The 15,527-nt window shown below is 36.8% G+C and overlaps 4 protein-coding genes and 1 long non-coding RNA gene across 7 annotated transcripts in view; 4 read left to right on the top strand and 1 right to left on the bottom strand.

Moving 5' to 3' along the window:
* Nucleotides 1-194, top strand: part of LOC149107160 (uncharacterized) — a 90,041-nt gene extending 89,847 nt beyond the window's left edge. Inside the window, exon 7 of the mRNA XM_089296557.1 lies at nt 115-194. The gene's annotated coding sequence lies outside the window, so the exon portion shown is untranslated. The remainder of the gene's footprint in view (nt 1-114) is intronic.
* LOC149107155 (uncharacterized) overlaps nt 1-15,527 on the bottom strand; it is a 119,404-nt gene that overhangs the window by 69,807 nt on the left and 34,070 nt on the right. The gene's annotated exons all lie outside the window — the stretch shown is intronic.
* The window catches only part of LOC149107152 (dual specificity tyrosine-phosphorylation-regulated kinase 2-like), a 112,524-nt gene continuing 98,724 nt past the window's right edge, over nt 1,728-15,527 (top strand). The window contains exons 1-3 of one of the 2 annotated variants that reach the window (XM_089296532.1): nt 1,743-1,873; nt 3,869-4,005; nt 4,693-4,800. The gene's annotated coding sequence lies outside the window, so the exon portion shown is untranslated. Of the gene's footprint in view, nt 1,874-3,868; nt 4,801-15,527 lie in introns of both variants that reach the window. The other variant, XM_089296531.1, reaches the window with a different exon arrangement.
* LOC149107159 (uncharacterized) lies at nt 5,617-9,793 on the top strand (the record flags this gene model as incomplete). The annotated part of the gene is made up of 7 exons (XR_016209533.1): nt 5,617-5,760; nt 6,710-6,784; nt 7,782-7,852; nt 8,230-8,307; nt 8,432-8,452; nt 9,070-9,108; nt 9,766-9,793. It is a non-coding gene; the product is annotated as an uncharacterized LOC149107159 (long non-coding RNA).
* The window catches only part of LOC149107158 (uncharacterized), a 10,369-nt gene continuing 2,758 nt past the window's right edge, over nt 7,917-15,527 (top strand). The window contains exons 1-12 of the mRNA XM_089297097.1: nt 7,917-7,997; nt 8,230-8,307; nt 9,766-9,794; nt 10,410-10,462; nt 10,753-10,814; nt 11,389-11,445; nt 11,703-11,754; nt 12,279-12,334; nt 12,878-12,968; nt 14,072-14,176; nt 14,653-14,751; nt 15,490-15,527. The exon at nt 15,490-15,527 is cut by the window's right edge and continues 963 nt beyond it. Coding sequence (XP_089153223.1) covers nt 7,917-7,997; nt 8,230-8,307; nt 9,766-9,794; nt 10,410-10,462; nt 10,753-10,814; nt 11,389-11,445; nt 11,703-11,754; nt 12,279-12,334; nt 12,878-12,968; nt 14,072-14,176; nt 14,653-14,751; nt 15,490-15,527 — 801 coding nt within the window. The remainder of the gene's footprint in view (nt 7,998-8,229; nt 8,308-9,765; nt 9,795-10,409; nt 10,463-10,752; nt 10,815-11,388; nt 11,446-11,702; nt 11,755-12,278; nt 12,335-12,877; nt 12,969-14,071; nt 14,177-14,652; nt 14,752-15,489) is intronic.

Raw genomic sequence — 15,527 nt, 5'->3', positions numbered from 1 at the left:
ATTAATCTCCGTTTTTACTGTTTACTGACTGACATTATTTCGAACAGTTTACTGACTAAACGGCTTATTTTTAGCTGTTTACTGACTAGGGCTATAACCCATTGACACTCTCAGACTGCTGGCAGCCAGTTTTTAGTGCGAAGTCCGTAGGATGGAGTACTATTAGGGTTAGAATATTGGGAAATGTCTTTCAAGTAAGTGAAATGCTAGTTCCTCATCAAAAATGAATCCTTCAGATGTCAATATTTTTGTCAGCTGGACACAATATGATGACATACTAAAAGACCTTAACAGAAGTTTGTTAAACTTTTCATTGTTAACCTTGTTAACTTCATGTAGGGGTAGCTTAGGGTGCATATGAACTCCCTTACAGGGTAGGGTAGGCAAGTGGCTCTTTCAAAGTACTGAGAAATTGTCTCTTTCTTGCTCCCCAGAGATTTGTTTGGTACCTATTGTGTTTTGGTCCATTGCCTATTCTAGGGGTAGGGGAAAGTAATTTTTTGATCGGCTTCCTCTGTCTTGGTTTTCTTCTAGATGGCAAAATTCTGTACTTACAGTAGAACTTAAACATGCATTTAAAGAGTTCGAAATGGTAAGGAATAGGAGAATCTTTGTTTACAATATTTGCCTCATTACCATAAGCGATATAGTTTCTGATGAAGTTACAAAGAGATTAATACTGAATATTGAAAGGGCGCAGAACTATTAATTGTGCCAAGGAATTTGAGCGCGATGTATTGAATACTTTTTGGGCAACGAGGGTTTAAAAGCTCAAAATTTTACAAAGTATGTATGAGCTCATTAGCGCTTTTGCCACACAGAAAGTTTGATGTTTTTGAAAGCCAATTTCTCCTCGAATATTACACCCACTGAGCCAAAAATTTCACCACTTACTAAGTTTCACAAGCTCTTTAAGTTTTTTTAGTAAAGTCGTGTCTAGCATGATGCCTTCTATGCGCAAAGTCGTATGTTAATGAGGAAAAATGTAAACAATGAGGTCAGCAAAGATTCGCCTATAGGCATCAAGAAGACTCAACCGATGGTTAAGAAAGCAGCAATGATAATTTATTGTCCTTCTGGTTGCAACAAGGTCTGAATCAAAGGTCTTGCTGAATACACATGGAATACATGTGAAACAAAACCAGAACACTGCAGACAAGTTTAAAATGGACTTCAGTTCTCAGGACCTACGGCATGAGAATATCGCTAGTTCAACCAAATGTATTGCTTATTAAATTAGCATTCTCTTCTAGAGGGATTGTTTTGGTGGTTTTTATATACACATTTCAGCTGACTTTTGCATTCTCAACAGATGGATAGCAATGCGGTTTTGGATAGCACAAATACACTTTTCTAAAACACTTACATGTATAAAGTAATATCCAAGTCACTATTTTTCATGAACAGGATCTTTATGTTGTTCACCTATTTATAATTAAGTGAAGCTTTCTGACTTCACGCTTTCCGTTCTGCACTGCTCATTTCCTTAAGGGCCACTTAGATGAGTGTTAAGCCATCGCAAATGCAAAACGTGGCTGAGTAGGGAAGGAGGAGAGACAAGGGCAGTATGGCCAAGTAGGGAGGAAGGCCATGCCCATGTCTTGTCCCTTTCCCCTTTAACCTAAAGCATCTTTCCTCATACCCCTGCTGAATTTCGAGAGAAAAACAGATTGCCAGCAGTCTAATTTTTACCCTAATTTGTTCACAGGTATCCCAGGCATGCTCGTTGGGAGCCGTGAACATTTATATTCTAGTACATCGCATAACAGCATAACAGAGGAGAATGGTGAAACTGAAAGTCGCTGGAATTGCTTTGAAACGGCCACAAAACAGTATGGAGACAAAAGTAACACACAGAAGAGTCGAGGTACATGTAAGTCGTTTTTATTCAATTTTTTTCTCATATTTTGAACTGTTACATACGATTGTTACATTCCCATTCAAACTATTATATTTACACTGTTATGCAATGTCATATACCGTAGAATTCCAAAAGTAACAGCCCCCCTCTCCCCTGAAAATAATGACTCCCCGAAAGTAACATTAATTTTTCCCCTTCGTATTGAGCCCTGAAGGTAATGGTCTCCCCGAACGTAGAAGCCCACCCAAAAGTAGTGGCCCTTTCAAGAAGTCACTACTGTAAAAGAGAAGCTCTCGGTTCTTGACCGCCGGTCATGCGGATGGAGGACTGAACATTTACTTGAAAAGCTATCTGTGATTTTATGATTTCGAATTTGACTGAATTTTTCTTGAAACTATGATTTATATGCTGTATTTGCCTAGCAGCAGAGTCAAATGATATATAATGTAGGGTAATCAGTTGCATTGCAATATAATGCAACCATCATACTTTCGCCCTACAATAGCAACCAGTTAGCGCCTTTTTTTGTTGTTTATGCAGTCTGTTTTGTTTATGTTGCTTAGTTGGAAACATACATAAATGGAAGTTTTATTTCTTTTGTTACACATCTGCTTTGTCTGAAATGACTGTACTGTTCAAACGTTTTCTAACCATCTGAAAGTAACGGCTACCCGTAAGTAACGTCTACCCAAAAGTAGCGGCCCCTTTTGCCTACTAAATCCAAAAGTAACGGGGACCGTTACTTTCAGAATTCTATGGTAATAATGTTCCGGACTCCCTAGCAGCGTGTAATATCGAATATTATCTGTGATTTGTTTTGGCCAATTTTGGGCAATGCTAGGGGATATTTAATGCATTTTTGTTTACATCTTAATTCATTTATGCCTTCTGAACTGACTAGCTGTGCTCAATGATCACACTGATCACTGCAATTTTTTATTGCAGCTCAATAGTTGTGAATTTTGTTGGGTTGCATGGACAGCAACATCTGTGGAAAAAGTTGAATCTGGCTGAATTTTTTTTTGACACATTTGTTCATCAATACATTTTCTCCATTTTATTTTATGTCGTTGGGCCATTAAAAATCGGGTAACCTGAAAACACTGACCCCTGGTCCGCAGACCCGCACTAGCTACGGACCGGGTCCGCGGACTACCTAAGGACCGGTCCACAGACTACCCCTACGAACCCTCTCTACGGACCACCTCCCCAAAATAGAATAAAAATAAGAAACAAATATTTCACTTGCGGGTTGTCTAATATTTTAGATTACTCATGTCGGCAAAATTTCGAATGTTAGTGTGCAAATGTAACATTCATGGTTTCAGGCTCGGGCATAAGTTATATCATTACGCATTACCATTTCCTTTGCTGTGGCCATACAGTATATGAAAGACCGGGAAGCCTCCAAGAAGCCTCCAGGAAGCCTCTGGGAAGCCTTGAAATTTGTGCTCAAAGATTTCCCCTCTGCCTTTTTTTTCAGCCCATTCTCGTGCGGATTCGTGAACTCATTCCAGGCTTCTTAATTTGCTCAGCGGAATTACAGATACAAACAAGCTTAAACAACCTAACAACATACCTCACATAGCCTGATCGAGTTAATAACTTTCCTTCTTTTTGTCATCGGCATCTCCTTACACGTTAAAAAGCTTTAAGGCATTTTTTTGGGGAGGGGGGGGTGGGGCAGGCGTGGTAATTACATTTTCACAGTGTAACACTCGAAATTTCGCTGATATGGGTAATCTATTAGACAACAGATTAGTGAAATATTTATTTCTTATTTTAACACTATTTTGGGGGTTCTGTATAGGGGGTCTGTAGGGGTAGTCCATGGACCGGTCCATGGGTAGTCCACACACCCGGTCTATGGTGGGGGTCTGCGGACCGGGGCTCAGTGTTTTCAGGTTACCCTTAAAAATCATGCCTGTTAGCAGGTGTTGAAAACATAACAACTACAGGTATTGTGTATGTAAAGGATGTAAAGCAATTTTTTATTTGTTCACATAGAGTACCTGGCTACTGCAGAGCAAGTGTTTCCCCTCCCACAAGGTTTGTTTCTGCTCAACTTTCAGGTGGATTGAAAATATTATTAGTACATAGACACCTTGGAGATGTGAAGAACTTAGCCCCTCATAAAGAGCATGGTGAGTTAAAAATGATTGTGATTAATACTGCTGTCCACCTGTACCTAGTATAGCACACTTTTTTGCGAAAGTCCTTTTCATGCTTGCTGGATAAAAGATGGAGAAATCTGACTGCGCTGAAGTGAGTTGGAAGTGTAAAAGCTTAGGTAAAGAAGGGAAGGGAAATGAGAAGTGTGGTAGCGTCTAGAAGCAAGCAAGTTGTGGTTGCCAAGAGCCAAAGGATTTTGTATAGTGTGATCGTCCGGGTGAGGGTAGTTCTGAAAAGAACTGTTGTTGGTAAATAGCGTTTGTCAGTCGATGATGTTATAAGTCTGGTCCGTTGAAAATGATCGGTCAGTTTAACCACGATGGTATTGGCTGAAAGACTTGTGTAAAGTTTGTCATCAGTCATATTTATCAGTCTTATTTATATTCACTTAGTAAGGGACTGGCCATGGTGCAGGTACTCCTAACTACAATTTATTGCTAGTAGCATACTATAGTGGAACACTTTTAATCCAGCCACTGACAGGCCACAAAGATCTGGCTGTATTAATTAACAGGTTGGCCATATTACCAGCCTCGAGTGTTGTTTGAATTATAGTAATTACTAGGAAATAACTGACTGAGCTTTTGTTGAGGCCAGAATAAATTGACTGTGATATTGAGGTGACCATGTTTAAATGGGTTGCCATCACTGTAAGGCAGGGTTCTACTCTACATGTATCCGGGATGGAGTTTATTATCACGTACCAATGCAGAAGTTGTCGTGCCAGAAGGAGTCATACTGGGAGTTGACCATGCAGTAGTTTCTTGGTACGTACTTGTACAGTTATGCCATTAATTTTTTTTTTTTTAATTTTTAATTTTTATTGCTATTGAAAAACAAATGATTACTTACATCGTACTTACTCTAGCTAAATTACAATAAAGTACAATATTTTAATCTACTACTTGCACTATTTACCATGCGAACTCACATTACAAGGATATGCTTAGGCTATAAAACAATGCCACAACTTGCACTACTATCAGTTCTCAGTTATTTACTTATTTATTATTATTATTATTATTATTATTATTACTTTTCTGAAAACATACATGTACACCACTGACAATTACAATTAAGATTGAGAAAACGCTACGTGCAAAAAGGAAAAAAAAGCTACAACTATTGAGGTGACCATAATAACTAATGGGTTGCCATCACTGTAAGGCAGGGTTCTACTCTATTTGGGATGGAGTTTATTATCCTGTACCAATGCAGAAGTTGTCATGCCAGATATTTCTTTTCTTTTTTTCATAGTACAAGGATCTCAGACAGATCAAATTCGTGAATTCGGTAGTTCCCAGTCCTTGTGAGACACAGCCAAATATTAAAATCTAATATTAATTAAAAATAGCTTCATTTTTATACCAGAAATAGGAAGGAATTCATGTCAGGATTCTAGTAACATACATGACTGTGTAACTAGACTGAACACTTTTACTCATACCTCTCATCTTGTACATACTCTTATGTATGACTATCTTAAGGTCCCTATAATTTAATAAATAAATGTATTTTTGATTCCAGACTAATAAAGACCGTACGCTTAGTATATTGCTCACTTCAATCTAGAATTGTAATGATCTTTTGAGCAGTTAAAATTCTTAATCACTGCTTCTCACAAGTCACCTCTCTGTGTGGTTTTGTTAGTTCCTTCGTTTGCTGGAAGGTACAAATTTGTTTGGGTTATTGGACAAGGACAATCTTTAATTCTGGTTGCTGCTGAGGTGAGAAAATAATGAACAACTTTATCCTTGTTTTCTGTTCAACCTGTGATATGCAAAGAAAAAAATTATGAAAAAAATGTCCACATTTAATTTGGTAATTGCTGAAAATTGTAATCATCAGGTACTGTGCATACATTAAGTGCTCTGAGTTTTGTCATAATAAATATTCGTTCTTGTTTTCAATTTGCGATGCTTCATGAACAAAACAGGTATTTTAGTCTCCTTTTGAAGCCTTCTACATGTAATTATTATTTAAATTTGACCACCCAGAAAATTTTCTAGTTTTAAAAAGCTCAGATCAGAACCCCTGTCAATATTACACCCTTGAGAAGAGCCATAAAAAATGTCACCAATTACCGACTTGCACAGTCAAGTTCCTTTTACTTGTAGCTGCATTAATATGTACAGTATTGTATAGCATGAAGCCTTCCCTACACAACTTTGGTAAAGAATAACTCAAGTACAGTGTAGATGTAGTGACATCAGCAACAACCAGCCTATAACATAATGTATTATTTTACATTTATTTATTGTATGGCTAGCTCTGGGAGTTGGCAAGATAAACGGAATCCTGCACTGTGATTGGCTAACCAAGCGGGCAATTCAAGATGGCACTGTCTTGCCTGCTCAGGATTTCCTGCTGTGTCCTGCAAGCAAAATAGTCTTCTTTTTTTATATTAATAATAAATCCTTTATTTGCCAAGCTTGTTCAGTCAAGACAGCTGGATATTGGCTCCTTTTCTTGCGTTTTTATGGACCTCAACTCTGTCTCAGTCCATAAACATGAAAAAAACAAACAAACAAACAAACTGTAAACAAACAAAGAACTTAACCAATATTTAACCATCCCATTTGGTAAACAACCCATAAGTTTCAGTGATAACATGTTAGGTTCTCTGTGTTATATTCTGGTTAAATTAGCTAAAAATAATAATATTTTCTCCAAAAGGATACTTTCCATCTTAATGAGAGGTCAGTTGCAGTGAAAATCATGCATCTGGACTATTCAAGACTTGGTGCTCAGGTATGTGTTATATGATTGACCAGTTTGTACATGTATGTGACTTTATACCATGCCATACAAAATGCAGCCAATCACAATACAGGAAAACCGTTGTATGTATATTCGATGGTATTACACCCCTACTTTCCCATTTTATGCCATGCGTATGTCACATTGATTGTGTTAACCACTGTATTTTCTATGGCACAAAGTACATTAGAGTAAAGTTAAAAATAGTTATGCAATGCTCTCTCATGGTACATGTATTCCTTGAAATATTCCACTTGTCACTTGTACAATGTATTTTCTCAGTTTACACACTCGCCTAAAGGCGCATGTGTATACAAGAAAAGACAAGTGACTCGTGGGATATTCTATGATATACCGTGTACCACGCAAAATCAAATTTGCATATTTATAACTACAGTAGTATGTAGGTTTCTTCGTTATTATTGTTATGAGAGCCAAATACAGGTATGGTACTGCTCAAAAGTTAGTTACCACCTCATGTCACATTTTGCAAGATGCATCTTGTTTGTTGCAAGACATGTCTTGTTTTTCTTGAGATGTGTCTCGTCTCTCTCAAGAATCCCAAAATCATTTGTTATGGAACACAGTACTCACAATTTAAGCCTAACATGCATGTCAAAGACAACTGCTCAATGTACACATAACCAAATGTTTGATCGAATGTGAGACACTGTATGTGACTCACTAGTAATCTCTTGTTCTACATTTTGTATTCATTTCAAACAAACATATCAAGTGTAATGTGAGAACTAGAAGTTTAATGGCTTGAATAGTTTTCTACATGATAAATTAATTTTAATTCCACCTAAATGCATGCCTACACCACACATGCATGCATTCGTGATTTTGGTCAGTTGCCCATGAAAGCAGTCGAGAATAAAATAGTGTCAAGGGCAAGCAACTTTATTTAGCATTTAACATGTGCATACTGAAAATCTGCTCAAAATGGATTAGTTTTCGCTGTCAATTTTCACTTTTTTAACTGCAGGAGGCAGATTGCATTCAGCAGATGAATAAGGCAGATATCCTTTGTGTCTCCAGAACTGCCCAGTTGTAAATGTAAGTCACAGATGTACAGTATTTTTGGTTCAAAATGTTTCTTTTAACTGCAGAGGACACAACAATGACAGGGAACAGAGTGTTTTACTCTGGAGTAGATGACCTCAAATTGACAGCTTTGCTGGAAAAGGAATCTAAGACAAAGGTGACGACTATGAAAGTGAATTAATCTCAGCCTCACTTTCAAGGTTCATGTCGTCTCAATCGCATTATCTGAGAGAATGTTTCAGAGAGATGTGTGTTTTTCTCCTTTTTTATGGTAGTGTGCACTGATATAGTGACTGTACTGTATGAATTGAACAGAAAATTGTAAATATTAATTAAAAACACTTGCCACTGACTGACAAACACCAAATAATATTATTTTGGACTTTCAGAATGTTTTCAGCTTTGAGGGTCACTATTGTTTGGTGTTTGAGTTGCTATGTCCAAGACCTCTCCATCAATACTTCAAGGTAAGTTGCAAGCATGTTTGTTTCAGGTACAGTACAGTATTAACAGATCATGTTGCATCTTCATAGTATAATTATATTATTGGAACATTGAGTGATCAAGACTTTTCTGTGTTTTAATTTGCAGAAATGTTAGTTTGAAATTGAGGTAAGAAATTTGAGATTATATACATATAATTTAGAAAAGCATTATATTAATTACTCTACATGTAAACAAAATAAAATAAATTTCAATTTTCTTAAAAATATGACATATTCATGGGAAATGCACTGATTGTGGGAAAATGAGGAATTATATTTTTCAGACTTACACCTTCCCTCTGTGTTCATACGAGTTGTAATAGATATAACAAAATTAATAATCTGAGTGTACATTACACGTCCGTGATAATCATGCGATTACAGTACATGTATGTTATTCATATTTCTGTAGGCTTGGTCATCTCATTTCTAACTCAGAAATGTAATTACAACTTATACTTAATTACAACTTATACTTGCTCCTCATAATGAAAACTCTTTCTGTGCTATTTGCTTTGAGCTTATCATGACAGCAAAGAAAGTCATCTCCAGTAACCCTAAGGGCTTAAATGGTTTTGCTGTTGGGTCAGTGAATTCTGTCCTTCTCACTTGTCGTGGGAAAATTTTTTGAGGAAATTCAAATTACAGATTGAAGTAATGTAAGAGATGAAATGACACAATACTTCTCAGCTTGTCATAAACATGATAAATTGTTTTATTAAAATAAATTATTTTTACCAATAGGAGGCAAAGTTGAAAGTGATCAGAAAAATAATGTTACAAGTGAGTATTTTTTTACACTATGAAGTGATAAACAGCAGTGAGATTAAGGATACTGTTATTTTAATTAGCCCCCTCCCCAATATAGGAGAAAGAAAAGACTGTACAGACCTTCACTCTGCAGAATGTTTTTGGCATTTCTTAAATACCTCCTTCTTTTGAGAACCGTTGGATCTACTACTGATTGCAAGTCAATTATCACTTTTATTGTATAAACACTAATGAAATACCAGGTGAGCTTGCTTCACATGTCAAATAACATGTATGTTAATTACTATAATGTTATCTTCACACATGAAAAATCATATTTGCTTAATGCTACAGTACATATTAAATCGCCCCTTTCACAGCAAAAGTGAAACATTTGGTTTTGTATTTCGTTAGTCTTTATACATTAAATAGAACAGCATGGTGCTGTTGAAAAATATTTCAATCATTTGCTGCGCTCACTCATGAAATATTTTTCAGCATTCAAACATGTGAAATCTCTTATCTCTGTGCTATCATGTCATATTCTCAGATCTATAGGGTGTTATATTATTATTAATAGTCTAATACTAATATGTATATTATGTGTCGTGCACATGTAGTTTTACATCTCAATAAGAAGATCCTCACGCATTTTAACACTACTGTCTCTATGTGCATGTCTTATCTCAGCTTTTACAAGCCCTTGGATTCCTAAAAAGGTAAATTATGGAGGCTTTGAACATAGACAATACTGACAACTGTTCAAGACGGCAAGTGCAAGCTAATGTTCTCATTGGCCACATGTACAACTGAGTGATAATACACTTGCAGTTGTCAATGGACCTTTTTGGCGATACAGCGGCCATTTTGAATTCTATTGTTTCAAATAGCTTTAATTATGGGAGTGTCAGGGGGACAAATTAGTATTTATTTGCTCCCTAATCATTCCATAATTATAGCTATTTAAAACAATAGAACTCAAAATGGTCCATTTAGACACCTGGCTCTATGCTGTGTATAGGCCAGAAAATTGTCTTTTTTATGTTTTTGTTTCATAATTAAGTTACTTGAAATTGTTGAGGTTAGGTTTTGGCAGACTTTTATCCCTGTTATTAACATTTCTGCCCTTGTTTTGTCAGCAGTAGTTAATGTTTTGACTCTTCACTTTCTATAAAATAGGGAATCTCAATCTACGAGTTGAGTGTACCTGGGAGTGGAAATACAACTTGCAGTAAAACTACATGTCAAACTTGCTGTCATGTTAAACTGTGCTTGCTTAGCTGATTTCGTTGATTTAGAACTTGTCTTACTAACATGTACTCTTAATTTGACAGAGAGAATGTTATCCATGCTGACTTAAAACCAGAGAACATTCTTTTGGAAGAAGGTATTTTAAAGTAACCTTAACTTCAGAGTTTTCAATATAATTAATACTTTGTAAGTAGTTTATTAAACATTAAGAAACAATGTTACATTTACACACCCTTTTGTTGAGGATATTGAGGCAAAGTTGTACCTGCACACTCTGAGACTGCAGGAATGCGTTTCATGCCTTCAGGATAAAGACATTGTTCTCACACCTACTCATGCCTACCAACCAACTTCCTGTGCCTTAAAGCTGTGAATCTTGAGCCATAAAAGCCTTCACTGACACAGTTTTATCTTTGTCTGTTTCAGGTGAGGAAATCAAGATAAAAGTCGTGGACGTTGGGAATGCAATACATTGGGTTCATAGAGAGGTACAGCAAACTATATTATTGTCCACAATTATTACTATTACTGGGCTGGGTTGTTTGAAAGGTGGATGAGGCTACCCACCAAATAAATCACTATCCAGTGGATAATGTGGTTTGTTTTGATCACACTAATCCCCTGAGGACAGTGATTTATCCAGTGGATAGGCGTTATCCAGCCTTTGAACAACTGGGGCCAGTAAGTAAACACATGATTCCCAAAGTACCAACTTTCCTAAATTTAAAAGACAGCAACCTTAAGCATATCACTACTACAGAGCAGCGCATTATTTGCTTATAAATAATCTGTTCCGATGCACACTATGTTAATTTAACCTGCAATCAATTACAGTCCCTAGGAACTGCAACATTAACTACCTAATTGTAGCTTATTAAGTGAGTGCAGTCTTATTATTTATCATAATTTATTTACTGAGCAGGATACTAATAATTATGTAATAATTATTAATGCATAATTTGATGGGTTTTTTTTTTCATAATTTGATGTTTTTAAGTCACTGCATGATTTCAATATTTTTTAATACGTTTTTAATTTCTATTTGTATTTCCTGATTTTCAGGTTTCCTTGTATTATGATGAGTTTGAACTGCAAACATTACTTTACCGAGCTCCAGAGGTGACCAACTGACTTACTGCTTATGTGAAAGGCATACAATAGTTGAACATTGTGAAATTTATATAACTTGCACACATGTTACATGTAGGTGGCAGTCTGGGAAATCTTCATTTTAAGATGTAATTTGACATAATTTTTTTTTTGAAAATATTGCCTAAGATTTTTCGAACAAATTCTGCTATTGAAGGGATATGAGGAAACAGAGGAGAGCATTCTGATACCACACGTCTGGTAACTTAAGGTTTGACTCTTTACAGGTGATGTTTGGTGTTCCATTTGGCCCAGAAATCAACATCTGGTCTTTAGGGTGTATCCTAACTGAGGTACGTCTCAATTATATTCTAGCTCCGTGAGCAGGCAAGATGAGCCGATAAGGAAGTGGTGTGAAATATAATACATGTATATTGTTAAACCAGTCACAGAGTGCAGGAGTAGAAACTAAAGGAGTTTGTTATGGATTACTTTTGACACTCAATTGAAATCCGCTCTAAATTTTTAATATTAAAGCAAGCACATTGTCCTCACAAGGATCCTTTCCTGACAAAGTCATTGTATATACATTAATATGTCTACCCACATTTTGTATACTTTATACTTACTTGCCAATGTTCCTATTCTTGGGCAAGTGCTAATATAGTGTTTGAGTTAAACTGCACTCAAGCGCTGTTATCTGGCTATTCGCTTTGGCATGCGAGCGAGTTTACGAATGACCTGGGTTACTGAATGAGCAGCAGAGAGAGGGAGGAGGGCTTACCAACTAGACACGAGCCTATTGTCTAGTTTAGCCTACAGCCTAGTCCTAATACTGACTGAATTTGGATCTTGCTTTTCAGTTGTACATTGGAAACCTTTGTTTCTTGGAAGAAATAAAAATGAAATCTTGCAAGAGGTATGTGGCAGTTATGACAAGCTCTTCCAAGAAAGCTTGCCTGAAGGCTATCAATTGACACTGTCCATTAATGTCAGTGATGTGAAATGAGACTCCAAGAAGACAATTAACATAGGGAAAGGTTTACGTTCCAGCCTAGTGGCCCATGAGGCTGGCCCTCCTCACTGGTTTGAGCTGCATGGAGAGAGGAGGAATATTTCTACTCCTCTCTAGATAGAATGGTAGTATGTGGCAGTGATTGTAGAGAGACACTGTGAGAACAAGATGTTTTTGCTCAAGGACAGAAAGATGGGATGTCTCGTCCCAAAATACATCATAGGCCACTGTACCTAATATTGACAACTGACAATAGGTTTTCACATCAGTGAGTGCAACACGTATGTGTACCCTGTTATTGCTCATTTCAATATTTCTTCAATTAGTTGTGATTTGATTAAGATATACAACCAGATTTTTCATGTACTTTCCCATTTACCTTAGTTTATACTACTCATTTTTGTGTTGGTTTTTTTTTAAAGTTCTTTTCGGTTTCCTTTTTGGCAGGTGACCTCAATCTTTGGTCCCATACCTAGGAATCCATTCCAGACTGGCAAGTTTTTCCAAGAATTGTCAGAGTTTGTTGGTCACAATCCAGGTACCGGTATGTTTAAGGTAGAACAGTTAAGGTTAAGGTCAGATTAAGTCATTTGAAAAGCCCAGGTGGCCTGCCGCCTGCCAGGCCAGTGTTTGACTCCAGTTTCTATTGCATGAAGTGATTAGGAACTTTATTCTAAGTCACTTTATGCTATAGAAATTGGAGTCAAACGCTGGTCTGGCAGGCGACAGGCCACCAAGGCTTTTAAACAAAGCTACATCTCTAATGAAATATTTTTAAAAAGAAATTTTAAAAAATTAAAACAATGCAGTGACTAGGAGTACCATTCGCTAAATTGGATGCTACTCCACCATTGCAATTTAGTCTCTCCACAAGCTTTTTTCCTTAATCAAAAGTGAACCAATTTCTTTCCTTAGTAAAAAGCGAGCTCACAACGTAAGCGCGACAGTGAAGTGCGCGAAAATGAATCAATAAATCCCCCGTGGCATTTATTTTGTTCGGGTCCTTGATGGTCAGAGGAAATAGAAGGTCTTGTGAACAGGCTATCACGGTTAAACCCGACAACGTTTTTGTGAGGTTTCCCTGACAACTTTGACAGCACCTATATTTGATATAATTGAGTGGAGAGAGATACGTACTGTGAGAGCAAAGAAATAACACAATGATCCATGGCTAGTCCACGAACCCAGACTGCCAAATCTGGACTACAACATGGTAACCCCCCGAACAGCGTATCTGCCATTAAAGAAATACACAAAGTTTTAGGTTTTGTGCTTAATCTTGAACGTGTGTACTAAAACAATTAGACTACTCGTCCTCGCTTTCTATGAGAGAGAGTCAACTTGTCTACGCCTCGTTGACTATTCGCTCATAGAAATTTCGAGCTCATACAAAGTAATCTAATTAGTAAGTAGAAATACGATTTTTGAGCAATCAATGCGCATATGTTCTTTGAGCAAAGATATTAGCCAACATTTTAAGTTGTGAATTTGTCCCAAACTTGTTAAGTACATGTTTATCACAAATGGCACAGGTTACAAACTTGACCCGAAATTTTTCAATTTTGTCCTTCTAAATCAGTCTTGATACCTCAAAATTTCACCATCCTTGTTACCTGATTCATTGTTTGTCATTGCTTTTAGAAGTTCATCAGCTCGTCATTGTGACTAACCTGATGAAGAAACTTCACAACTCAAGGAATTACGCCTTTGCAAGTTTACTGGTCGGATTGCTGCAGTACAACCCTGGTAAGTTTACTGATATTAGCAAACATGCGCTATGCTCTGCAAAGACTTAGCACAAATGAAAGTCTTAGTCCGTGAAGATTAGAACTTTTCATTGAGATTTGCAGCTCTAGGGCAAATGTTCTTCCTACTCATCGAAGTGACCTAAAAATCACTGCAAAGACCGTCTTCCACACGCAACTGCTTTGCACCTCTTGACTGGTGTCGTAAAGGGCAAGAGGTGAGGGAGACTGAGAGAAACTCGAGTGCACCGAGAGAATTATGTGAAGGAAGAAGAGGAGAGAGAGGAAGATCTGCCTTTGCTCTCTCCGCCATCTTGGAAACAGGACCTTTCAGTGGTGTCCTCTTTTCCCTCCTTCCCATAAACCCTCGCGCTTTTATAGAACTCTAAAGGAATGACTGGGTAAGAGTCAGCTTCAACCAGAACCACATGAAGTTGTTTTCTTCAGTATTTACAATTCGTTGATTTCGTATTGCAGGTAAACGACTTACACCTTGTCAAGCTGCTATGCATCCATTCTTGGCTCCTGAGTTTCCAAGTGCTTATCTGTTGCCATGGCAAGGAGACAAAATCTCAGGTAAAATTACTGTAGGTATTTTTTTTAGATTTCATTGCAAGAAGACAATAAAGGGAAACTATGGGTAAAGAGTTATATTAGCCACTGTAGCGAGTTTGCAAAGCTAATGTTTCGAAATCAATGTTTTCAATCTTTGATGCACTACAGTAAAAAACCCCACCTAAGAACCTATTGGTTAAGAACCTGCTGGCAGAAATTTACTATTTCAATACCCAAAAATATAAGAAACTGTTTACCCAAGTGATAGACAGTTTAACCAAGGAGTGCTACTTTGAGATTGCAAATTTATATTACAAGAAAATACATTATTCAGTTGTGAATAAATACCGTAAATTTAAGGACAAAACCAAAGTTGACTTATTTTTCTGATAATCAACAACTATATCTCCTTCAAAGAAATTAAGAACCTAATTAAAATTACTAAAAGAACCTACTTAGCCTAAATTGCTAATAACTACCCCAAAATACGTACAAGAACCTATTTTGTCAGACTTCAAAAAATACAGGTTCTTGCATGTGGGTTTCTACTGTAATTAAAAATAAAACACCCAAGCGGGGAAAGCACAACTGGCTTTTTAAACAGTAACTGTTTTACAAATTTCCATTGTTGAACTCATCTAATTTGTGAACACGGTAAAGTGAAACAAAACATTTTGAAGAGACTGGAGAAATGATCGTTCCTTTTATGGGCATTTTAAATTCAACTGCTTAACGTTTAAGCAAACTCTTTTGTTTTAGATGCAGCTGGCGCCGGCTACACAGATATCTTGCTCACT

This window comes from Orbicella faveolata, unplaced genomic scaffold (genome assembly GCF_042242905.1).
Source record: "Orbicella faveolata isolate gen_17 unplaced genomic scaffold, um_ofav_v1 contig_27, whole genome shotgun sequence".
In the NCBI taxonomy this organism is placed as follows: Eukaryota; Metazoa; Cnidaria; class Anthozoa; order Scleractinia; family Merulinidae; genus Orbicella; species Orbicella faveolata.
This window is presented reverse-complemented; position numbering and strand designations above follow the sequence as displayed.